A 27070-nucleotide genomic window follows, 5' to 3' on the forward strand; every position below is an offset into this window, starting at 1 on the left:
GTACAATGAATCAAGTTAACTGACTGGTGACAGTAAAGTACATGTCTAAGTTCAGTACAATGAATCAAGTTAACTGACTGGTGACAGTAAAGTACAAGTCTACGTACAGTACAATGAACCAAGTTAACTGACTGGTGACAGTAAAGTACAAGTCTATGTACAGTACAATGAACCAAGTTAACATCCTGGTGACAGTAAAGTACAAGTCTACGTACAGTACAATGAACCAAGTTAACATCCTGGTGACAGTAAAGTACAAGTCTACGTACAGTACAATGAACCAAGTTAACATCCTGGTGACAGTAAAGTACAAGTCTACATACAGTACAATGAACCAAGTTAACATCCTGGTGACAGTAAATTACAAGTCTACGTACAGTACAATGAACCAAGTTAACTCTCTGGTGACAGTAAAGTACAAGTCTACTTTCAGTACAATGAACCAAGTTAACTGACTGGTGACAGTAAATTATGAGTAAGGCCACAGGAATCTGTCAGTACAGTGCTTGTTTGTTATGATGTGTTTAGATTTATTTAGTACTTACATCTAGGCACAAACTCTGGGGCATTAACCCAATCTGATGACACTTTCTCTAGATGTGATACTTTTCTCTTTCCTTCTACGTCTCTTCCACTGCCACTTGAATGACTTTGCTTCCTAAGTATTGTCATCCCACCTAGAAACCAACATATTTTGTTCAGACTTAATATTTGTAGAATTACTGGCGTCAATACTCCTCTACAGGACATTTACTCACGTTTTCAGCTATTTACTGCAATTAATTAGATGTGTGAAAGGTACATAACATGGACTCTACAAAGTTGTTGTTCTTAATTACTGAAAATAAAGGATGAGGTCCTCACACCACTGAAACATCATTCTTTAACAATACAAGATGAGGTCCTCACACCACTGAAACATCATTCTTTAACAATACAGGATGAGGTCCTCAAACCAATGAAACATTCTTTTAAAATGCAAGATGAGGTCCTCACACCACTTAAACATCATTCAAGTGCATCAAAATAAACTAAATCAATCATTATCAACAACTTTAGGATAAAAACATAGTAATCTAACAATGTGTTTGGAAACAATGTTCAGTATAATTCACCTAAAATTCTTCAACTCAACATCATAGAGAACAATGTTCAGTATAACTCACCTAAAGTTCTCCAACTCAACATCATAGAGAACAATGTTTAGTATAACTCACCTAAAGTTCTCCAACTCAACATCATAGAGAACAATGTTTAGTATAACTCACCTAAAGTTCTCAAACTCAACATCATAGAGAACAATGTTTATTATAACTCACCTAAAGTTCTCATACTCAACATCATACAGAACAATGTTTAGTATAACTCACCTAAAGTTCTCAAACTCAACATCATACAGAAAAATGTTTAGTATAATTCACCTAAAGTTCTCCAACTCAACATCATACAGAACAATGTTTAGTATAACTCACCTAAAGTTCTTCAACAACATCATACAGAACAATGTTTAGTATAACTCACCTAAAGTTCTCCAACTCAACATCATACAGAACAATGTTTAGTATAACTCACCTAAAGTTCTCAAACTCAACATCATACAGAAAAATGTTTAGTATAATTCACCTAAAGTTCTCCAACTCAACATCATACAGAACGATGTTTAGTATAACTTACCCAACGTTCTCCAACTCAACATCATACAGAACAATGTTTAGTATAACTTACCTAACGTTCTCCAACTCAACATCATACTGAACAATGTTTAGTATAATTCACCTAAAGTTCTCCAACTCAACATCATACAGAACAATGTTTAGTATAATTCACCTAAAGTTCTCCAACTCAACATCATACAGAACAATGTTTAGTATAATTCACCTAAAGTTCTTCAACTCAACATCATACAGAACAATGTTTAGTATAATTCACCTAAAGTTCTCCAACTCAACATCATACAGAACAATGTTTAGTATAATTCACCTAAAGTTCTTCAACTCAACATCATACAGAACAATGTTTAGTATAACTCACCTAAAGTTCTTCAACAACATCATACAGAACAATGTTTAGTATAACTCACCTAAAGTTCTTCAACAACATCATACAGAACAATGTTTAGTATAACTCACCTAAAGTTCTCCAACTCAACATCATACAGAACAATGTTTAGTATAACTCACCTAAAGTTCTTCAACTCAACATCATACAGAACAATGTTTAGTATAACTCACCTAATGTTCTCCAACTCAACATCATACAGAACAATGTTTAGTACAATTCACCTAAAGTTCTTCAACTCAACATCATACAGAACAATGTTTAGTATGATTCACCTAAAGTTCTCCAACTCAACATCATACAGAACAATGTTTAGTATGAATCACCTAAAGTTCTCCAACTCAACATCATACAGATCAATGTTTAGTATAACTCACCTAAAGTTCTCCAACTCAACATCATACAGAACAATGTTTAGTATGATTCACCTAAAGTTCTCCAACTCAACATCATACAGATCAATGTTTAGTATAACTCACCTAAAGTTCTTCAACTCAACATCATACAGAACAATGTTTAATACAACTTACCCAACACAGAGTCTGAATTAGATGAGGGGTTTATGCCATGTGCTTGTGTACTAGATGTGATTGATGATTTTATTTTACGACCCTGCTGTCCTGGAACTTTGTATGTTTCTCTGCTATTGATAAGTGACATACTGGGTTTAGTGACATGCCTACTGGGGCGAATGTGGTCATACCTTAAAATATACAAAAATTATAGGTGAAAATTAACCAACTTATCTCAATACTCTTTCAAAGAACTGTGAGAGGATAACAAATTGTTAACATGTGGTAAGTATAATCCACGAGAATACCTAAACTGTAAGGTTCAGTCTCTGAATGTTTAATCTATTAATTAAAACTATCCTTATACCATCATTTTGTTTTCAATATCACTGATTACTGTGAATATAAGATGAAACAAATCACATTTCCTTAATGCAAGCCAAACAAAACTTGAACCTAGAATTAGTGTTCTTTTATCTATACATTCTGTTTTTCACTGTGTGGGAGTGCTTATATTGGCTCAATCATTACAAGACTGGGAGATTGTTTAAAGAAGCACACTTATTCCAGTTTCAAGGACGGCTATACTATTGTTTGGCATGTACCAGGTGAATGTGACATATTTACAAACCCAGTACATTAAGAGTAATGTGTAAACCCCAAAACAAAACCACAATATGGATGAAAGATATTTCTAATTCTTCAAATTAGGCTTATTTTAACTCGTCAGTACACAGCTATTGGTCTCTTACTTACAAGTTCAGAAACCAAATTTTATTACAGTACTTAGTTCAAATTAATATGTTCTTTCACACATAGGTTATATAACACTTCTTTCACACTATTTTTAAACATTTGGCGCATGAAATAATTATCATAGTTAGTTTGAAAGAATAATGTTGTTAGTCCTAAACTTTCTAGTGGAAAAAAACAACCATTGCCTTCAAAAGTTAAAAGTTGTAACCTGAATAATTATTGAACACAATAATAAAAATTGGTGTGTGTTTTTCACACTCTCCTTAATTTATTTTTAATAAACACAAGTGCCACACCTACTGGATTTGAATGCTTCCAGGTTTATGTTCAAATTGTATCTTTAAATATTAAGTATTTTATAAGTGCAGCAAACCATACATAAAAACACTTCTTGCATGTGATCCATCTTGTACAAACAAAGTTGTGTGAAGTCACCTTTTAATTCACAATACATATCCATCATTATACCATTATGAAAACAAAACTGAGGACAAAAATGACAATTATAGTTCAACATGCATTTTAATGTGTGATTTCATAATTCTTTTAAATCATCTGGTAAACAACAGATTGAGAAATACTGCCTGTATGAAACTTTCAACAACATTTAGTTGAAGATGTACTGATCCAAACAGGTAAAAACCTATTCATGTTTAAACTTTTACTTGTCATTGAAGACAACATGTAGTGTATACCCATCAAGTCCAGGACTGAGAATTGTAAGACCTTACCTGCAGTTACTGCCGTAAGCACAACACCCTTGTAGATAGTACCTACATATGGTGTCTGGTCTTCCCAACGACCTATCGTGGGAAAAAGTACAGTTGGTTCCCTCTTTACAAACTCCACTTACAAAGTACCTAAAATTACAAAATGAAATATAAATATCATAATAATAAATATAATAGATGAAAATTGGATTTGTGAATTGAACAATATGATTTTTGTTATGACTATATTACAGACAAAAATATTACTAGTCTGTCCAGATAACATGGCCAGTTGATTAAAAAATAATAGCAGAATATCGACTGAATGTCACGTTTATCTTCCTTTTTTACCATTTACACAACATCTGTGGTAAAATCCATCATTTCCTGAAAATATTTTAACATTTAGTTTTCTATAGTAGGTACAATAAGTGTTCACAGCATGTCATTCAATAATATTGTGAGGTTTATTTGTACAGTTGTAAACAAGTAAAGTTCCATAAAGTGGTAAGTTATAAGGGTAAAAAAAATCCAATAATCTGACATATCAGAACTAACAACTTTTGGTGTATATGTTGGCCAAGAGTGGTCTAGTTTACTTACATAAAAAATACACAGAAGTCCATTAATCTAAAATACTGGAACTAACAACTTTTGGTGTATATGCTGTCCAAGGTTGGTCTAGTTTACTTACATAAAAATTATGCAGAAGTCCACTAATCTAACATACTGGAACTAACAACTTTTGGTGTATATGCTGTCCAAGGTTGGTCTAGTTTACTTACATAAAAAATACACAGAAGTACACTAATCTAACATACTGGAACTAACAACTTTTGGTGTATATGCTGGCCAAGAGTGGTCTAGTTTACTTACATAAAAAATACACAGAAGTACACTAATCTAACATACTGGAACTAACAACTTTTGGTGTATATGCTGGCCAAGAGTGGTCTAGTTTACCAACGTATAAAATACACAAAAACGCACAAATTTCAGAAATAAATTCAATATACGTAATGTTTTGAATTTATTGCAAGATTCTCAAAATAAATAAACTCTAGTGTATATTAATATAAACACCAACCTACCATGACCATTCAAATTTCAAACTTTCTAAGATAAACTACCAGGTTTTTAAAATATAGTGTTCAAAGTTGATATCTGTCAAAGTGGTAGAGTTCATTTTATTTCAAATTTAATGTTTTTGAAACATTAACACACCTATCATAAATATATTTGTACAATAATACAGTTACAAGATAGAGTAATATTTTTTCTTAATATCAACTGTTACAAGTCAAAATAAAGTGTAGTTTTCAATTAACAAAAAGTCGTATAAATTCATTTACTTTGTATAATTTTGTATCATGTTTCATACCAAGTCAGTATTACACACCGCTTGTTTCATACCGAATCAGTATTACACACCGCTTGTTTCATACCGAATCAGCATTACACACCGCTTGTTTCATACCGAATCAGTATTACACACCGCTTGTTTCATACCGAATCAGTATTACACACCGCTTGTTTCATACCGAATCAGTATTACACACCGCTTGTTTCATACCGAATCAGTATTACACACCGCTTGTTTCATACCGAATCAGTATTACACACCGCTTGTTTCATACCGAATCAGTATTACACACCGCTTGTTTCATACCGAATCAGTATTACACACCGCTTGTTTTATACCGAATCAGTATTACACACCGCTTGTTTCATACCAAATCAGCATTACACACCGCTTGTTTCATACCAAATCAGCATTACACACCGCTTGTTTCATACCAAATCAGCATTACACACCGCTTGTTTCATACCGAATCAGCATTACACACCGCTTGTTTCATACCGAATCAGCATTACACACCGCTTGTTTCATACCGAATCAGCATTACACACCGCTTGTTTCATACCGAATCAGCATTACACACCGCTTGTTTCATACCGAATCAGCATTACACACTGCTTGTTTCATACCGAATCAGCATTACACACCGCTTGTTTCATACCGAATCAGCATTACACACCGCTTGTTTCATACCGAATCAGTATTACACACCGCTTGTTTCATACCGAATCAGTATTACACACCGCTTGTTTCATACCAAGTCAGTATTACATACCACTTGTTTCATACCGAGTCAGGATTACATACCACTTGTTTCATACTGAGTCAGGATTACATACCACTTGTTTCATACTGAGTCAGTATTACATACCACTTGTTTCATACTGAGTTAGTATTCATTAACTTGTTCATTCTATTAGTCATCACATGCAATTTTAAATTTTGGAAAACATGACAATAGCTGAAACAGATTTATGACCCACATCACCTATCAAAATTAAATATTTTTACTACTTTTTGTTTAGATCAATTTACCTCTAATACATGTAGTTTACTCTAATAATTTGTTCTATTACTTATCTATAATTTTAAATATGTTAAAATATCTAATAAATACTACATTCAAGGAATAATTTGCTACTGTCTACCATCTCCTCTAATTACTCATCCATTCTACATTGACATGTATAGTTTATAACTTGCTCTACCTAATATTACTTAAATTTTGTCTAATTATCTTCAAAGCAGAACAGGGTTGTTTTTTTTAAATCACTCACACCATCAAGACAGTGCTCTACTGCTAGTATACAGAGATTTAGAGAGTGCTTATAGACAGATTGACGGTCTTAAAAGAAGAAATCATCTCTATACAAATTAACAGTCAGTCTCACTTGGAGTACTGTGTACAGTTTTGGTTTCCTTATCTAAAAAAAAGAACTCAATTACTGTATATGGTTTACAGGGAGGTTACTAGGATTTCTGGGATATTACAAGTTACACAAGTACACTAAGACCTCTCAATCCTTTTTTTTTCCAGAAAATATTAGTAAGTGGTGATTTTGTTGAAGTTTAAGATTATCTAAGGGGTTCATAGGATAAAGACTGTAATGTGAAAACAATGAGAAGAACACAAGTTCAAAATTTGGAGAAAAAACAGACAAAGCTAAGGTTAAGATATTTGTATTTTTCAAGCAGAGTGATTAGTTTATGAAATGTGTTGCTGTTAATAGTTGATACTTGTTACACTTTGACAGGGAATCTCAAACAGAATGATTAGTTTATGAAATGTGTTGCTGTTGGTAGTTGATACTTGTTAAACTCTGACAGGGAATCTCAAACAGAGTGATTAGCTTATGGAATGTGTTGCTGTTAATAGTTGATACTTGTTAAACTATGACAGGAAATCTCAAACAGAGTGGTTAGCTTATGGAATGTGTTGCTGTTAATAGTTGATACTTGTAAAACTATGACAGGGAATCTCAAACAGAGTGATTAGCTTATGGAATGAGTTATTGTTAATAGTTGATACTTGTTAAACTATGACAGGAAATCTCAAACAGAGTGGTTAGCTTATGGAATGTGTTGCTGTTAATAGTTGATACTTGTAAAACTATGACAGGGAATCTCAAACAGAGTGATTAGCTTATGGAATGAGTTATTGTTAATAGTTGATACTTGTTAAACTCTGAGAGGGAATCTCAAAGAATGATTAGCTTATGGAATGAGTTATTGTTAATAGTTGATACTTGTTAAACTCTGACAGGGAATCTCAAACAGAGTGATTAGCTTATGGAATGAGTTGTTAATAGTTGATATTTTATAAGAATTTGACTGGGTATATGATTTCTGGAGTAAAAGAGTAGGTTTAAATTTTAGCTTCTTCTCAAGAGAGAATGTTCAAGAAGGACCAATTGTTGTCCATAAAGTATCAACACATTTTCAAAAGTCCCACTAATCCTTTCACAACAGGCTCAGTATAATATAAACAGGTTTGTATGTTAAGTGTTTCCACTATAAGTTTTGATACAGCATGTGTATCTTTACAAAGTAGACTTTTAGTAAACATTACAAGTTTTGTTTTTACACAAAAACCTGATTTTTTAATTAAGTATTTTTACTAACAATTTGTTTTTGAAAATTTCAAGTCTGCTTTGTTACTAGTCTTAGTGTTGTCATTACAAAAAACATTCTCAAAATCTCAAATATTATTTGTGTAACCTCTAAACCTCCTAAATACATCTAAAATGTTTGTTTTCAGTAGACTTCATGTCTGGTCTGTTATTTTCTCTGTCCTAACTATGTTGGGTCTATCAATTCAACCGACTTCATAATCACCAAAAACAAACTATAAAATAAATATAAATTATGCTTTTTTTCAGTCTAGAAAGACTACTACATACCATAAAACAAAAACAAATGGTCAGTCTAAATAGCTTAGACCTCAAAACATTATATATTTCTATATATTTATTATTTTTATTACATTGACCTTCCAGTCAATATAATGGCTAGCATCACAGAAGTTACTTTAACAAAGCACATATTCATTCATGTTACCATAATCAAGAATATAAAACTGGCATAAGTTATCAATATTACTTTTATTAAGTCTTTTATTCATATTATTATATATATATATAAATAGCTGAATATACATTTTCAGTTTTCTGTATTTCAAAGGTTTAATCTGAATAATTTATGATACCGAAATATTAAAAATATGTAATGCCGTAACAGTTATTAATATTGAGACGATACAAGAAAGATTATCCCATATTCTTAGTGTGTCATAATTCTGGAAATATGGAGGCTCATAAATAGCTCTTTAAAGCCTATATTCAAATAGGATTCCTCGCACACACACATACATACATACATATGCACACACAATAAGCTCATGTGTATCATTTTTCATCCAACCTATGTACACAAAATAGTTTTGATTGGATGATTACTCAGTAATTTGCCTTATTTTTAATTAGTACATCTAAATAAAAATCTACAAATCAGAACTAATGTCACTGTTGATGTAGACCTATCAGCTAATGTGATAAAAATACTTTACTGGTCATTCCTTCAAAAAACAAACAAAAGAACTCCTGAAGATAGATTAAGTGAATATAGAGATATAAACAACTTCTAGTTATGAACTAAGTAAATATAGGGGTATAAACAACTTCTAGTTATGAACTAAGTAAATATAGGGGTATAAACAACTTCTAGTTATGAACTAAGTAAATATAGGGGTATAAACAACTTCTAGTTATGAACTAAGTAAATATAGGGGTATAAACAACTTCTAGTTATGAACTAAGTAAATATAGAGGTATAAACAACTTCTAGTTATGAACTAAGTAAATATAGAGGTATAAACAACTTCTAGTTGTGAACTAAGTAAATATAGAGGTATAAACAACTTCTAGTTGTGAACTAAGTAAATATAGAGGTATAAACAACTTCTAGTTATGAACTAAGTAAATATAGCGGTATAAACAACTTCTAGTTATGAACTAAGTAAATATAGAGGTATAAACAACTTCTAGTTGTGAACTAAGTAAATATAGAGGTATAAACAACTTCTAGTTGTGAACTAAGTAAATATAGAGGTATAAACAACTTCTAGTTGTGAACTAAGTAAATATAGAGGTATAAACAACTTCTAGTTATGAACTAAGTAAATATAGAAGTATAAACAACTTCTAGTTATGAACTAAGTAAATATAAAGGTATAAACAACTTCTAGTTATGAACTTTGTACTCCAGAGCTTGCAGTAGGTTGCTTAGTCTAAAGTTTGTATGTAGAGAATGTGAGGTAATGCTTAAGTTTTATACATATATATACATTTGAAATAACAAAAATCATAATACATGAAAATCACAGAATTCCACCACAATTTATTAAACTTAGTAACTAAGCAGGTTCTTATTTGATATTCTAGTTTGTTAATATTGGTAATTTGAATTCCTAATTCATAAGATACTATAGACTTAATATTTTGACATCACAAACATCTAATTTGAACCAGTGCTGCATTCAATACACTGCATGACTCACTAAAACCAATGTTAAGGAACATGTTTTTAATATTTATTTTTAAATTGAGAAATTAAATAATGTACAATCCTTAAATTTTAATTATAATTGACAGTTTGATACCAAACATGTTGGCATACATTCATAAAATAGTGGTTCAATCACATTTAGAATGCAAGTCTACAATGCAATGACATGGCCTTAAGACCTGTGACCCTTCGTGATTGGGTCAACCATTAGTTAGCTGGGGTAAGTTTAGGGATACGTAGCAGACCAACAGCCCAGGACAAGTAAGAAATGCAATAAGAACAGTTGCAAAGATGACAAAGTTATATAATGGAGCTAGTGCCTTTATAATGAGCATGTTCAACTGTTGATTTTCATATTTGATGACAACATGGTGATATATTAGTTTCAACATGCTTAAACTGTTTAAATCTAAAAACAGAAAAGTAATTAACAGAAATCATCAAATTATTTGTTTTCTATGAAAATCAACATTGATATACGGTTTATTTCTTTATTCAAAAACTCTACAACTGAAATACTGTATCAATTCATCTTTGGTCACATGCAAGTTATTCTTATAATATTTAATTACATATGAGTTGGTTCATATACTGCTTGGCAATTACTTTCAATATTCACATTTTCACCATTTTATTGGTTTTATATTTGTGGCTAACACTAACAGGTCTTGAGCAAAATGTTGTGCACATGCTGTTTTGTCAGTAAACAAGATGAATGCCCATAATATGGGGAAGTAGATACATTTTTCTCCTCAAAATTACCTATAAATAATTGTTATATAAGCATGTTTTAGTTACAATCTGGAAACATTTTTCACGTATATTTGGGCATCCTCTTAAGCACTGCTCGATTTGACTTCTATATTTTATTAAAACTATGTTCAAATTTTCTTCTTGAATAATTCTTATAGATTGAAAGATGCAAAAACTGATACTGAAAGACATATTTCTACTTGATCAACAGTATGACCCCAAATATTATTATGAATTTTGAGGTACTTCTCAAATTTCTTTTTGGTTTTGGTCCACTGATCTGAAGAATCAAGCTTTAATTTTGATACTCACAAAACTGAAAACATGTTGGTTCTTGTAGAGTTCTAGCTGAAGGTTCAGAGTAGATAAAATTTGGTAAAGCATAAACTTCTCCTTGACAACCAAGCAAATAAAATGGAGAATTTTTGCCAATGACAAAAAATTTTGCACCAACGAAAACAAGCAACAGGCACACACATTCCTGACTCAATTTTATTACTCATCGCAATCTCTATGAACTTACCCTCAAATCTAACTGTATTCCCACAGTAATGCATTATCTATTTATATATAAATACATATTGCTACAAGAGTGTTTAAAAGACAAACCTAATTATCACAGCAAGAAGTGCTATCATTTCAGGTAAGTTGCATGTCAATTGGTACCACAATGTTCGAGATATGGATGTGAAACATTTTTTCTGTATATATTATATATTTAAATATGGCTAGTATGGATAGAGAAAGCACTAATAGAAGAACGAACAACCTTACAAAAAAGAAACATTGATTCAATTAAAAAACCTAAAACAAGACAAAAACTTTAAAATTCTAAAAGCAGATAAAGGTAACGCTATAGTTATAATCAACATGAATGAATACATACAAAAAATGACAAACATTCTATCAGACACAAACAAATTTAAACCAATACACACAAATCCAACAAGATACACGAAACACAACTAAACAAAATACTAAAAAAATAAAAAAAAGCCAACACAATTTCACAAACACTTTATTCCTACCTACGTAAAACCAGAAATCCACCAAAAAATCACCCATACTGGACTACACATTCCTTGGGACTCAGCACATGAAACAAAACAAAAACTCAACATACTAAGAAACCAAATAAATACAGCCATTAAACTATGCTCGCCAGATAAAATTAACAATGAATTAGACAAAATAAAACAATACTTCATCAACATCAACAAGTTTCCTCCACAAACCGTAGAAACCATTATACGCACACACCTAGACAGAAAGCAAAATCAACCAACAAAAGTAAATATATCTCATGAATCAAAAAATCACGAAACCATATACTGCTGCATACCATATATTCCTGACATCAGCAGAAAAATGACCAACATTTGGCAAAAACTAGTAACAAAATATGACATTCCAGTTAATACCAAATTTATTCAAAAACCAGGCACAAAACTGAGGTCTATACTATGTAAAAACTACACTGACAAACACCACACCAACATTATTTATAAAATACAATGTGATAACTGCCACAACTTCTATATTGAGAAACAAGTAGAAAAATGGAAACCAGATTCAAAGAACATAAAAAGTCACCTTCACACGTTTTCGAACACTACAAGTCAAATAAACACAACATAACTATAAAAAACACTCAAAATACTAAATAAAGAAACAAACATAAACAAATGCAAAATTAAAGAAGCCTTATTTATACAACAGCTCAATCCCAAAAAAAACCAATATAAATGAAAACCTTTATACCTATATTAATAGATATATCCAACATCTAAACATGACCTCGAAATTCCTACACTCAATTACACAACTGTCTTCAAGCATGTGGTCAGCGACCGTCAGTAACCCTTTCTTTCTTTGTGAACCTGACAATGACTGAAGAAGGTCGAAACATTGTTTACTCCTCTATTAGGGCTTTCTCCAACCATTTTTAAATGTATAATTTTCTCTGCAAGTCGGTTTTCTCATCATCAAGAATTGTCTGTATATAGTTGTTAGGTACACATTGTTTCCTTACAACTTAATATGAGAGTATTATTCAGCTTAATTTGTTAGGTACACATTGTTTCCTTACAACTTAATATGAGAGTATTATTCAGCTTAATTTGTTAGGTACACATTGTTTCCTTACAACTTAATGAGAGTATTATTCAGCTTAATTTGTGTGAACATTGAAATTATAGCAAGTTCAGTTACAAAACTGTGTCATTTGTTATGTACTTCAGTTGAAGTTATGTTACTTGAATCTTCTGAATTTTGCTCATTGCTTTAAATAAGTACTGTTACAACATAATATCTGAGTCTCAATCAGGCAGTACATATATACAGACAATTAAGTTAGTACATGTAAGTTAGTGATATGTATATATAGTCAAATAAACCTAGTGTGTGTGTGTAAGTTAACCACAACAAGTGTATAGTGGAGACTTATAAAATGTAATTATTGCAGACTGTATTGTAATAACAGAGTAGAGAAGAAGAATTTGTCTTGTCAATTGGGTTCTAAAGTAGCTGAACCAGCCTGTATAAGAGAGAATTATTCAAAGCTCTAGATACAGCTGTGGTAACGAATGGAGTAACATAATTGAATTTATCATCGATTATATTGTGATAACAGAGTAAAGAAAAATACTATCGTTAGTTGGTTTCTAAAGTAACTGAATCAACCTATGTGGGATTTTGACAAGAAAGGAACAATTACTTAAAGCTCTGGATACAACTGTGTTAACTGTGTTACAAAAATTTCTATACATTTGACTTTTAAAACGAGTAGATATTGTGTTGTGTCCATTTAATGTTAAAATGTAATGCCAAAAAGTCATAAACACACCAACCATAAAGAATTTGACTTCCATAAAATTGAAAACAGCAAGTTTCTACAGGCTAAGCACTAGCCTACTGATGAATGATAGTCACTAGTCCAAATGGAGTACAGACTGAAAAAATATGATGCACAGACCTGAAACAGAAAACGAAAAACCATAATCACAACTTCCATCACACCTAGTAACCACATACTCTTGTTCCTAACTTCTGCTAATTTCTGGTTATGGAGTTCCGAAATATGCGTTTGTTGCAAGAAATCATTCCAGAACTGAAGAATTTCACTGAAACAAGAGGTTATGTCGATTTTTTTTTAACAGTCAAAATTAACAAAACTTCAGTAGATTCCATAGTCAAAATTAACAAAACTTCATACCAGTGGATTCCATAGTCAAAATTTAGAAGATTTACTCTACAAAATTACATACTTAATAATTAATGAAAAGCAATAATAATACCTGTTAACTGACCCTTTGCATCACACAACAGTCTCATTGGAACAATGGTAATAAAATATTCATGACTGATAAAATAATTGCTTTACCTGGTAACCTAAGACATTGCATGAAACTTTGGACAAGCCAAGATTAAATGTAATCCTAATGAAAGGCTTCAATTTAAAATCCAAATGCATATTGATAACTGAAATAAAAAACTGTCATGAACCACATGTTCAAAATCAAGTATTAACTTGCATATTTACCTATTAAAGTATTTTGTAGTCACCATCAACAGAAATGTACCTATTACAATGTAAAGCAAACTGTTGTCAACATATAGTCTGCCTACAACTGTATCATTTTTATATGTTTTTGGCTGAATAACACCACATACACACACATATATATATGAATTAAGTAATACAGACTCAACAGTTTATTGTAAGACTTGGTTTCTCAAATTCAATGACTAAACTACGTTTACTAACTGGTTTAAAGTTTAGTTTGTTTTCAAATAGAAAATGCTTCTAGACACCAAAAAAAAACTCCAAGGCCAAAGTATAGCTTCAAGAAAGCTGTTGTTTCATGTATAGCTCTTTCTCTCTCTCTCTTTGTCAAAAATTGGCCATTGAAGGCCTGGAAGGGTCTTGTGCATTTGACCTCTTCTTCACTCAATATATCTCTGACAATTATTGGTCAAGCAACAAATTGCTAATACCCTATTTTTGGTTCTACATTTGCCCATTTATCTCTGCAAATTAGCAAAGGAAAGTGTAGCAATCATGGCATCCTTATTATAGCTGATTTACAACTCATGGAAGTACAACTGCCTTGAATCAAACCTTGCAAACTTAGCATGTAATAGTACTGTAGAATTTTTCATTTCTTATTTGGAGTACAGTAATTTAGCACTTTTTTAAGAGAGATTTATATGTTAGCAGCTGCAATTCCACTCTGACAATTTCCATTGCCAGGAGCTATAATTATTTGGAATTCTCTGATTTTATGTGCTATGATATTTAACACCACTATCAAATACAGCAGTAATTGAAATAACTGTCATCATAGAATAGGTGTTACAGTGGAATTCCTACGTTATTCCAACAATTAATGTAATGTTTTTTCTGTGATTCACTATGCACACTGGAAAATTTTTTATGTTGCAGGTTAGTCCTATAGACTATTACTAACAGTAACACACAAACTGTGTATACTGAATTTATATCCCTACTACACAACTAAACCTTAAAGCAAATATTTAATTTAAACCTAATACCTGAATGAATGTTACTGTTGCATTTGAATAAAACAATTATTCTTTACTTTTATCATAAGTAACTATATATACAGTACAACAATAATTAGCCATGCTGTCATTACTGTTAGCTTTAGAAGTAACACTGGACCCAAACATATTCCAGTCACTCTTAATTACAAATGAAACACAGCAACATGTGCATGCACCCAACTGTTCGGTACATAACCTGGTTTTAACGATAAATAAAATAGCAACGTTAGGTGTTACTAGTTACAATTCGTAACATAATGTTAAGTTGTAGTTAACAATGAGCCACTTATAAAATAATTTACTATTACATTAAATATGCTTAAGTGTGTTTATATAATTCTCCACATTACCAGATTCATTTGCTAAAATTCTGAGTTAAATTACATGTAAAGAGAAAAACCTATATTACTTACCGACATAAAACACTGCCAGTTCCACCCTCCGCCATACTGATTTTCAAGATATTACTTATATATTATAGAGGGAGCCGTCAAATATATTAAATAATATATTTTATATAAAACCTAATAACGAAATCCAAGCTTCTGTGATGACGAGAACTCATAATTATGCAATCACAATTGTCCCCCTTTAGGACAGTGTCAACTGTAAGGTCTTCCAACAATAAAATCCGGGACTCAGTTCTTCGTTGTAGCCACAAAAGATAAAGCCGAGTGTGACATTGCTCTAAAACAAACAAACAAAATAATCAACATTTTCACATTCGTTAAATTTTCTCTTCCTTTTTTTTCATTGTCATTCATCGCAACCCTTTCTTTTTGCAAAGTTGAAATTAAAACATTATAAAGAAAGGCTAGTATTTGGGGTTAGCGATTATTTGGCTTATTTCTCCAAGCCCGTTTCCTTGGCTGTAGTTTCGCTAGATAGTAGATAAGGACAGTGGGAATCTCGCTCACCTATTCATTAATTAGATAACGAGACATTTGGCTATCGCTATTTCAAATTACCCAGTTTGACGTTAGGGTTGACAGATGCTGGATGTTGTTTAACATGAATGGGGACGTGATACGGGGAGACTCTGATGGAGTCGACAATTCCTACCAAGTGAGATGTTCTTCATTATTCGCTTACCATATGATGTCCAGCGTGTAGAAGATTGTTCGCCTACATAAAAATTCCTCGAAATATTTGGACGTGATGTCTAAGACTGCTTGTACCTCTGTGTTTTCAGACAGCCAGGCATCACAGATACCTATTGGGAGACCGTGAAATGCAACGGAAAATGCACCTTTTAGATCTTTATTTGAGGTGCTAGATTTTCATACTTTGACACCTTTGACTCGTATGCTTATTTTAACGAGTCACACATAAGTTCGAAGCAAACCGTCACGTCAACGACAACAGCTTTATTATCACGGTGGAAGATAAGATCAGGTCACCGACGTTCTCCGTTTTCTGTCTCAAAAGTAGATTCTTGAAGAACCTTTCATCCTTTATAAGAGGCCTCTTTTACCAAATGGTCACGGATTTTATTGTGACGACGTATTCTCATCGACTTCAGTTTAGAACATCGACCGCTGAGATGGCATATGGTTTCTTTCGTTACTGTACAGCCCCGACATTTGGCAAATTCCTTGTTCTTAATGAGGTTACCTCTGCTGAGGGCCTCCTTTGTAGGCTATACACTTGCCCTTAGAGCCAGACACTTCGCTCATTGGTGGGCTTTCATGCCAACTGGTTTAGATAACCAGTGGTTGGCAGATCTTGAGCCTTTGAAAAGCTCTACACCATGCCCTTGCAAGGCTAGTCTTTCCCAGTTTTTTCTTCCCATATCTCTCCAATTAGAATGATATGTTTCAGATCCCTGTTCAAGCTTAGGGATCAGAAGTCTGGTTTTCATGGCAATACCCTCGATGGCTCCCACAAACCATCTTCTTCTGCTAAGTGAAATGTTACTGGATAAGCAAATGAGTCTTAAATACGTCTTGATATTCAAGGTTGGAATAAGAGACTCCAGCTTCATAATTGCTACACCCCCATTACGGTGACGCGAGTAAAGCAAACAATCGGCCGTGTAGGCCGTAGGTGACATCAATTTATCACAGCTTTTATTATTAAACTTTCTAGTTCTTTTAGCATTTTCGAATTTATTTTGCCCGTTTGAAGTTGGTATAAAAACTTAGGCAGGGCAAATTTACATAACATTTCGACCCTCTGATGTTATTTGAGGGGATTGTTGGAGATATTGTTTATTTACCTCTCAAGGGCTGGTTTCACAGGTTCACTGCAAACCCCTGTCCATGGACAAACATTTGCTCCAAAATATCGGTATGACTGTTCAGGTCCAATTATTGGGAGTGTTTCATCATTGGCTGACCATGGAAGGCAGTCATTAATGGTGATGATCTTATTAGACCCCATAATCAGCATTCTGACACTCTTAGAGATGTTCGGGCTGAGACTGTTGCCCGAATAGTATTCATTCACTACATTTAACATCACCTGGAGGCTGGCATGGTCTTTAGCCAGTATTGCCATATCATCGGCATATGCTAGGGCTGAGACTGGTTCCAGTTTCTCACCCAGCAGTATTCCTCGACCTCGCTCTTTTAGCTTCCACAGAAGAGGGTTCAAGGCGATGTTAAACGGTACAGAAGACATTGGGTCCCCTTGTTTGACACCTTTGAGTAGGGTGATTGGGTTGGTGTTCTGAATACCTACTCGAAAGGTTGTGGTACTTCCATCATTTATATTCTTCACAATCTGAATGTAACGAGGATGAACCTTAAAACTGGTAAGACTGCCTAATAGGTGTTTGTTGCCAACTGTATCAAAAGCTTTACACATGTCTAAGAGAGCCACAGCAAGAGTCCAATGTCGTTTGGCCTTCCTCATGATAGACTGAAGCAGGAAGATATTATCTCTACATCCAGCCTGAGGAATAAATCCACGATGTCTGGGATTTATCTGCACTGTCTGCTCGAGGAGATGTGTCATAATCCTGGAATACAGCCGAAGCACAATGGACGAATTTGTGATAGACCTCCAGTTTCTGAGATCGTGCAGATTACTCTTTTATTTCGGAATGAGCACCAACCTATTAACTTTCATGTATTCAGAAATACGACCTGAAAATTGCCAGAGATTGAATACATTCGTCACAGAAACATCCATACTTGAGACGTTTAAGTAGGAACGGAAGAGTGATGTTATCGGGACCTGCAGCCCATTTCTTGAAGTGTCGCCCTCACTTCATTTAGTGTTATCGGTTCCAGAATATTGGTGTTGTTTGCCCTGGGTGATAGTGGGCATTTGTCAAAACTGACGTTATCATTAGCAACATCATAGACCTGATCATAGTGGTTTTTTACCTCATCTTTACTGAGGCTACATTGGACAGCATACAGGACATCTAGTATCTCCATTTTCTGGAACTTTATAATACGTTCCACTCAGTGTAGAGGTCTCTTAAACGGTTTTCTGGCAGGTTTTGGGTGTTTAATCGGCTACTTCGAAGTTCTTTCATTGTTCCAAGACCTTCTCAATGAGAAAGCTCGTCAACCCATTGTTTAGTCACGGTTTCAACCTTCTGCCATGTTGCTTCATCGAGTCCCTTCTGATCTCTCAACTGATTGAGGTACGAACAGAATTGTTCAGGGAGAAGAATTCCTTCCACAAACTGTACGATATCAACAGGATCTCCGCGACTCATGGTGTTATTTGAATCCACCTGGACAGATGGTTGTACTGCGACCTCAATAAGGTCTCGAATAAGACTTGCTTAGGATCCTTTCCAGGTAGATGTCCTGCACAGAGAAAATTGATGTTCTTACGGCCCAAGTATACTACTTTCACATTCCGAATGGTTCGTATTTCTTCCTTGGACCATACTACTCGGCAGGGGCGCTCCGATGGCACTCTGACTCCTTGAGATAGTATTCTTTCGACATTTCTGATGGTAGGGTGCCGATGTCTCTTATGCTGAGATAAACCCGACCTAGTCTTAAATTTCGTTTCGCAGATCTCGCAGCCGAAGCTGTTAGAATCTGCTGCGAACGTAAATGTTCGTCGATAGGAACATTTCGGAACATGACAAGCGACAGCGTGATGGTTGCTATCATCTTTTCCACAGAATTTACATCGTGCTTGTGCCAACGACTTGTGTTTGTTTGCAAACTTAGAAAAAGCCGTAAACTCGTGTGAAAACAGGTCACATGCCATTTTTCTCACGGGTAGGTCTGCAAACACTGTTGTGTCAACCCGTTCTATACTGATACCTGTTCCTTCTTTTGATTCATAATTGCCGTCCACTGTAGTGTTATGGCTGTCATTTTTCTCGCTAGGAGAGATTATGTAACTTGAGCCTCTACCTTAGTGGTTCGGCGCCTGTCACTAATTGGATAGGTACCATCTAGTGTGGTCGACACTCTTCTCGCAAGGCGAGGTAATATAACTTATGCCATCCACCTGAGTGGTTCGGCTACTACCTTCTGTGGTAGCATGATCAGTTGCACCAGTTTCACTTAGTGTACTTGAACTGGTGTCGGAATAGGTATTTATAACGCCTCTATTCCTGATGTTAGGCTATCACTTCCCTCGTCACCGGGAAGCTACCATCCCCGGTTAGTGCCAAGTAGCTCGGGTTTGGCCACCGCCCTGGCACCCCACGGACCTCAAACCATAGCTTTATCTATTAAACGGCTATCCATATTTTGAAAATGATCTGCTCTGATACAGGGTCGGCCAGGTCCCTGTAAAATGCTAACACAGGGTAGGGCTGCAACCCTCTACTGGGTACCCAAATAGCTGATGAGTTCGGTAAGTCCTCATAACGGTTTGAAGGGTTACCGTCCCTCGTCTGGGGTTTACTTCCCCTGCCTTTAGACACATAGTAGGCGGCGAATTCACCACGTGGGTTTTTAATGTTCTCCTTCACGTGAGGAGGTTTAGTTACAGGCTGTCCTGTATCCAGCAGAACCACCTCCAGAGGAGAGTATTGTGCGATGTTCTACGAGGTTAACAGATTTTTAAGAAAGTCATAGTAACTCCTGTCGTTTACCTGAGCTTGGTTGAATTTCTTCACTTTCACATTTTGAACACTAGGCAGAAATCACACTGCGTCAGCACCGTCCAACGGTTATTAAATTTTGCTTTCTCTTGGGGTGTTTACTAACGAATATTTAAGCTTTAAGCAGTAATCCACGTGTTGAACATTTGATAAATGGACACGAAATCAAACAAGATCATTACATTAATTCGAGCTTGTTAAAAAGAAATTGATAAGATTTTTAAAAGAGGAATAAGACTCCTGGGTCAGACAATATTTCCTCGAGGATTTTAAAGGAGATTAAAGTGAATCAACCACTTATTACTACTTTTGTCAGTCCTTGAATAGTGGACAGATACCAGAAGACTGAATGTTGACTAATGAAACTTTATTTTCCAATGGATGAGATAAAAATTGTTTCAACAACTATCGACCCCTTAGTCTTACATCAGTGATGGGAAAAGTCTTAGAAAATTTGCTTGAAGATGCTTTGAAAAGTTATTTAACAAAGTTTAAAATTTTGTTGTATAGTCGACATGGTTTCACTGAGGGGTAAAAATCTTGTCTCACGAATCTTTTAACTTTGAAAATGTTACCGGTTATGTGGATGAAAGTAACGATTTGATGAATGTGGAATTTCATTAAGCATTTCACAAAGTGTCACATAAAAGACTTGCAAAAGCACTGTTTCTCTAAGTGTGGGGGAAAGTTAACAAATTCAATAAAAGATTGGCTGGATCAATGAAAGTAATGGGTTGTTACAAATGGATTTTAGTCAAACTGGATTAATGCTACTTATTGGGTACTGCATGGATCAGAGCTAGAATCTTTGTTCTGTTTTATTTACATCAATGACACTGAAGAAGGAATAGTCAATAACTTACTTAAATTTGCACATGACATTAATGTCTTGGTAGTTGTTATCTGTGAAGATGCTTCTGCTAATTTACAAAAGGATTTAAATCATTAATGAGTTGGGCAACTAAATAGTAGATGGATTTTAATTATAATAAATGTAAGGTAATGCATGTGGGTTATCATAATTTTAATTATAATTTAAATGAGAATAATCCTATAAACCTAATAGCGTTATGAAGGAAAATGATCTTCATGTAACAGTCGATCAGTCTCTAAAGCCATAAAATAAATGTGTTATTACTAGTGGTAGGAAAAACGGGAATATAGATTGAATCTACAGGTTCTAAAAACTTTATAATTTTATTGTACAGGTTGCTGGTTAGACCATATTTGGAATATGGTGTTCAGTCTTGGGCTCCTTATCTTAGGAATGATAATGAATTGTTTGAAAGGGTTCAGAGAAGGGTCACTAGGATGGTGTCTGGGAGGTAGAGGTTGTCATGTGAGAAGAGGCTGAAATCCAACAAATTATCTTCTTTTCAAAAAGAGGAGTTAGGGGGATCTGATTGAAATGTTTAAGTTAGGGATGGGGATTTGATTGAGATGTGTACATGAGAGGTGAGGATCTGATTGAGGTGTTTAAGTTAGGGATGAGGATTTGATTCAGATGTTTATATGAGAGGTGGGAATTTGATTGAGATGTTTAAGTTAGGGATGGGGATTTGATTGAGATGTGTACATGAGAGATGGGGATCTGATTGAGATGTTTAAGTTAGGGATGGGGATTTGATTGAGATGTGTACATGAGAGGTGAGGATCTGATTGAGGTGTTTAAGTTAGGGATGAGGATTTGATTGAGATGTGTACATGAGAGATAGGGATCTGACTGAGATGTTTAAGATTAGGGATAGGGATTTGGTGAGATGTACATGAGAGGTGAGGATCTGATTGAGGTGTTTAAGTTAGGGATGAGGATTTGATTGAGATGTGTACATGAGAGGTGGGGATCTGATTGACATGTTTAAGTTAGAGGTGGGGATCTGATTGACATGTTTAAGTTAAGGGTGGGGATGTGATTGAGATGTTTAAGTTAGAGGTGGGGATCTGATTGAGGTGTTTAAGATAGGGATCTGATTGTGATGTTTAAGTTAGGGGTGGGGATCTGATTGAGGTGTTTAAGTTACATGTGGGGATCTGATTGAGGTGTTTATGTTATGGGTGGGGATCTGATTGAGATGTTTAAGATTGTAAATGAAATTGATAGTGTTGATGCATCATCTTTTCGCATATTTAACTGTAAAGATAACAAGACTAGAGGACACAAATATAAATTTTGGCAAGGTAGAAATCATCTTCAGTTAAGACAGATTCATTTTTCCTACAGGATGGTTGACCTTTAAACTGGGTTGCCTTCTGATGTTGTAGAGGCAGTAAATTTGAGTTAGAAAAAAAGCTCAATAAGAATATTATTGATAAAAGTTGGCTTTGCATTTTTTATTTATATATTTTTTAATTATTTTGAGCATGATTTAGGGGATATGGAAGCTGGAATGGACTAGAGTGTTAAGACAGCTTTGGACAGGAACAGATTGATAATTGCCCAGAGGGCGAGTACATTTAATTTGTTATCAAATTAAATTTTTTAGCCATTATGCAGCAGTGATATTGGCCATATGGGTCTTATGTCTGACCACTGTTCAACTCTACTGCCCATTATTGTCGTTGTGATAATAATAGCTCACAGTTATCCTGGGTCTCAGCCACCTTCCTTTCAATACTGTCTAGGTCTTATACAAAACGGAGCACCATTGCAGTAGGACAGAAAAGGGGCAGGCTGTAAACACCAGAAAATTAATTGCCTCTAATATCTTATTTAGAGTCTGGTACAAGGCAGCCTAATTAAACACACTTGGGCATTACGTCTTATCGCTATCAGCATATGCATCTGACAATCTGTGGTGATCTCCTGCCATGTTCAAGTACACAAAGGGACACTAACAAGTACTCATAGGTGGTTTCACCACTCAGCTAGAACATTCCTCACAGTAATCCAGGAGCTTGAGGTCAATATGCTGTGGATATCACAGAGCAGGAAGGTCAAAAAGTTTTTTGGTTCAGTCGGTCTTACTTGCTTACAATTAAGTAATAATCATAAAATGTGATTCATACATTTTGTTTGTTGGACAGTACCATTCAATATGTTGAAAAGCAAGGATTGCAAGTCCTTTCAATAAGATGTGTGAAAGTATAGTTGTTTAATTATCATGAGATAGGATGTGGAAGTATCTTTGTTTAATTTTTAGTAAATTATATGAATTGATGCAGAGGTTGAACACACTTCCAACAAACTGTTGTTATAACGTTGTTTTATTGAATTATTTAGTAAGAATAACAAAGTAATTTATTTTTTCTAAACTTGTGAATTTGGCTTCTAGCACAATTTTTTTAACAAACGTTACTTTAACTACTGTAGATCTATTACAATAATAAGGTTTAAAATAATTTTTGATTAAACACGCTCAAGTCATAAATAAAATCATTTACACACGGTCACGGTCCACCTGCTAACCCTGAACCACTCCTGACATTGACCTCATAAACTCACCGAATACTCACAAACTTGAGTTCAATTAACCCTGATTGTCGTATTTATAATTAGTATGGTCTTTTGTCTCAATATCTTTACATCATTATAATTATAATTAGCAGATCTCTCTAGTAAGCACTTAAACCATAACACCAAAAATATAGTTTACAACACGATTCATGTTGTGGTGAGGTTTGAACAATTTTCTGTCAGTATGTTACTTATTTCTAAATTTAAGATGTAGTTCGCTAGTAATATATTCTAAACTGAATGATTCTTACTAGGCCTGACATATTCTTTATTTTGTTATATTTATATACAAAATACCAGTCATTTCGCATCCTTATTTACATTTGAAGTTACGTAATTTTAAGCAAATCGCTTCATTCTATAAAATCATTTTTATAGTTTTATAAATTTCCAAAATTAATCTCTGCATCTTGTTAAATTTGATACACATTTTTTAGCAAGCTTCTCAACTGCTTATTTATAATAATGTTTGAGATCAACGTGAAAAATTACGTAAATACCAGATGACAATTAACTTTATCTTTGACCTAACTTTGCAAAGAGAAACGAAAGGTAAAATGCATGAAAATATTACTTGTTTGTAAGCCTTACTCCGTATTTTAAACATTGTAATTCTCTTTCAAAGTTGCACACACATTTTAAAAATAAATCTTTATTTACATATATGTGAACAAATAGAGCTCCTTTATTTAAGCCAATACTGTCAGAGTAAGATATTACAAACAAATACATTTTGTCTAAACCGGCGGTTCTTAACCTTGTTGGAGGTACTGAACCAGACCAGTGGTTCTTAACCTTGTTGGAGGTACTGAACCAGACCAGTGGTTCTTAACTTTGTTGGAGGTACTGAACCCCTGAAGTTTCGTACTTGCATTCACTGAACCCTTCGTAATTGGAAAAATAAAATATTTTTTTTTAATTCAAAAAATAAGTAGATATTTTATTAGTGCACAAAATGAACCATGCAGGAGTTGCACACAATATCACTGTGTTCAAAGAACAAAACCAACAAAACATGAATTTCACACAAAAACAATAACTCGATTAATGGTTACTGCAAATCAATGTGACTTTTGCTGTTGCCTTTCAGACACAAGTTCAGAAATGCGCGGTTTCACCTTGACAAGTATCACTCTCATATCATTTTCGCAACAAAGTCTGTTCCTTTTCTTCACCAAAACGTTGAGAGCGTTGTTGTTCTGAAAAGTTGCTGTTGAACCTGGCTCTGCTAAAGTTCAACGATTTCGTCGAGGTATTCATCATTGACATCTGCTGTCGCAACACTAAACGTGAACGGCTGTCTCACCCATGCTGGATATGACTCTCTGGTGGGGAAGTATCCGTCGAAAACTTTGGGAGCTCATCTAAGTGCATGGCAATTGCTTTCTTCAGTTCCCCGGGTACAGGAATGTCTCCGATTTCAGACACATCTTCGATCTTACTTACACAGTCGTCCAGCAGGGGAATGTTTGCGAAGTTATCATTCTCTGTTTGTCGTTTCGATAACAGTATCTTTTTTTGAAAAGCCTTCAGGTTTTCTTCTGCTTCAATGATGTTGACTCCACCGCCCTACATCTGTTGATTGAGAGCATTGAAGATATCGGCCATGTACGCCAAAATGAGAATGAACTCGAATTTGTCGAAGTAATCTGCATGACAATGTTGGTGCTCTCGCCAAAACAGGGCTAATTCCATATGCATGGCAAAAACACGATTCAGCACCTTTCCCCGGGATAACCACCGAACATTACAATGGTACACAAGTACCTCGAATTCAGAGCCCATTTCATTACACAGCTCTTTAAAGATGCGGTGCTTCAGGGCACTATTTCGCACAAAGTTCACACATTCCACTACAATTTTTAATACTTCTGCCAGTTTTGAAGGCAAGATTTTTGTTGCCAACGCATGCCTGTGGAGAACACAGTGTGTTACGATGATGTGTGGTGCATCGGCTTTCACCAGCGCACCAAAACCAGAGTTTCGCCCCAGCATAACTGGAGCTCCATCCGAAAAAACTGCAGAAACCATATCCCACGAAAGAACGTTGTCTCTGATGTCAAGAAAACCCACCTGTAGAGAAATATATATGTAAAAACGGTTCGTTTTTACATATATATCGTTGTCTCTGAGGAAGTCATCCACAAGTTTCTTCACGTCGGCTGCCTTAGTTTTTGTTGTAAGAGGCTTACAAAATTAAAAACTCTTCTTTTATCTCGTTGTTCTTCACATTGCACATGAATACAACAAGCCGGCTTGCATTGGAAACGTCGGTGGTCTTATCGAGTTGAAGGCTGAATTTTGCTGGGCTTGAAATCAGATCTGCAACTACACCCTTGTGCAAATTAATTGAAACAAATAATCATTTTACAATATTTTCAGTATGGCGGCCGGTGTAGGCTCGCTGGACCCGCTGATTTTCTTTAATAGTCATTTTTCCACACAGACGGCGTTATTACTGTTTTCCAGTACGATTGATCTATTTTGCGGATAAATGACGAAATTTTGAGGAATATTATGTCATTCGAAATTGCGTTAGTAAGGCAAGGAGACCAGTCAAAAAACAACTTCTTACCAACTCAATGAAGAAAAAACGGTATCATTGAGGTCTGAAATACAAAAACTGGGTGCAAGAACAATGGAGAAAGGTGTTATTTAATGACGAGACTCATTTCTCCATACAGGGTCAAATAAGTCTGCATGTTCGCAGATCGTCAGGTGAGAAACTTCGAGAATCTCACATCAATCAGTTAATAAAAAAATCCCTTGAAGAAGTTTTGAGGCAACTTCAACGCAGCTGGTTTTACGAGTGCTTCACCAATGGTGTGTGGTTTGCACTGCTTCGTGATCAAGTATACAACTTTATACAATGATGTAAGGATTGGTTTGTCGATGGGTACAATGCCGAGAACAGGCAAAGTAGCCTTTTCATCGAACCTGACTCTCTTTACCTTGAATTCAGCAAGTGTTGTGTTCTTGTATTTCTCATCTCCATGCAGCTTTAGGGCGTGTTCTCTTAGTTTTGCCAGTGCTAGACTAGAATTGCTCAACTTGGTATTGCAAATCATGCATTGAGGATGCTGACTCCCATCATGTTCCGTTATACACGTGAATCCATATTGTACGTATTCGTCTGACAACTTTCTGTTATGGCTTGACAGTTAGTATGAAGGGATTGAAATATTAGTAAACAAATCATGGTAGGAATGTCATTATATACTGCAGCATTAAGATTTCCCTTCACTGGAACTAAAGAGCCCAAACTATGAAAAACAGCCCCAGACCTTTATTCTTCCTCTACAAAACTTT

The 27070-nt window shown here is 34.5% G+C and overlaps 1 protein-coding gene across 2 annotated transcripts in view; it reads right to left on the reverse strand.

Annotated features, from left to right (window-relative positions):
- LOC143256387 (putative E3 ubiquitin-protein ligase makorin-1) overlaps positions 1–15883 on the reverse strand; it is a 37113-nt gene extending 21230 nt beyond the window's left edge. The window contains exons 1-5 of one of the 2 annotated variants that reach the window (XM_076513568.1): positions 15692–15727; positions 13562–13686; positions 4058–4186; positions 2589–2761; positions 546–677 (exon numbers count right to left, since the gene is read on the reverse strand). In XM_076513568.1, coding sequence (XP_076369683.1) covers positions 546–677; positions 2589–2718 — 262 coding nt within the window. In that variant the 5' untranslated portion in view covers positions 2719–2761; positions 4058–4186; positions 13562–13686; positions 15692–15727. Of the gene's footprint in view, positions 1–545; positions 678–2588; positions 2762–4057; positions 4187–13561; positions 13687–15691 lie in introns of both variants that reach the window. The other variant, XM_076513567.1, reaches the window with a different exon arrangement.
- Positions 15884–27070: the final 11187 nt, after the last annotated feature.

Source organism: Tachypleus tridentatus, chromosome 7 (assembly GCF_004210375.1).
Source record: "Tachypleus tridentatus isolate NWPU-2018 chromosome 7, ASM421037v1, whole genome shotgun sequence".
Lineage (NCBI taxonomy): Eukaryota > Metazoa > Arthropoda > Merostomata > Xiphosura > Limulidae > Tachypleus > Tachypleus tridentatus.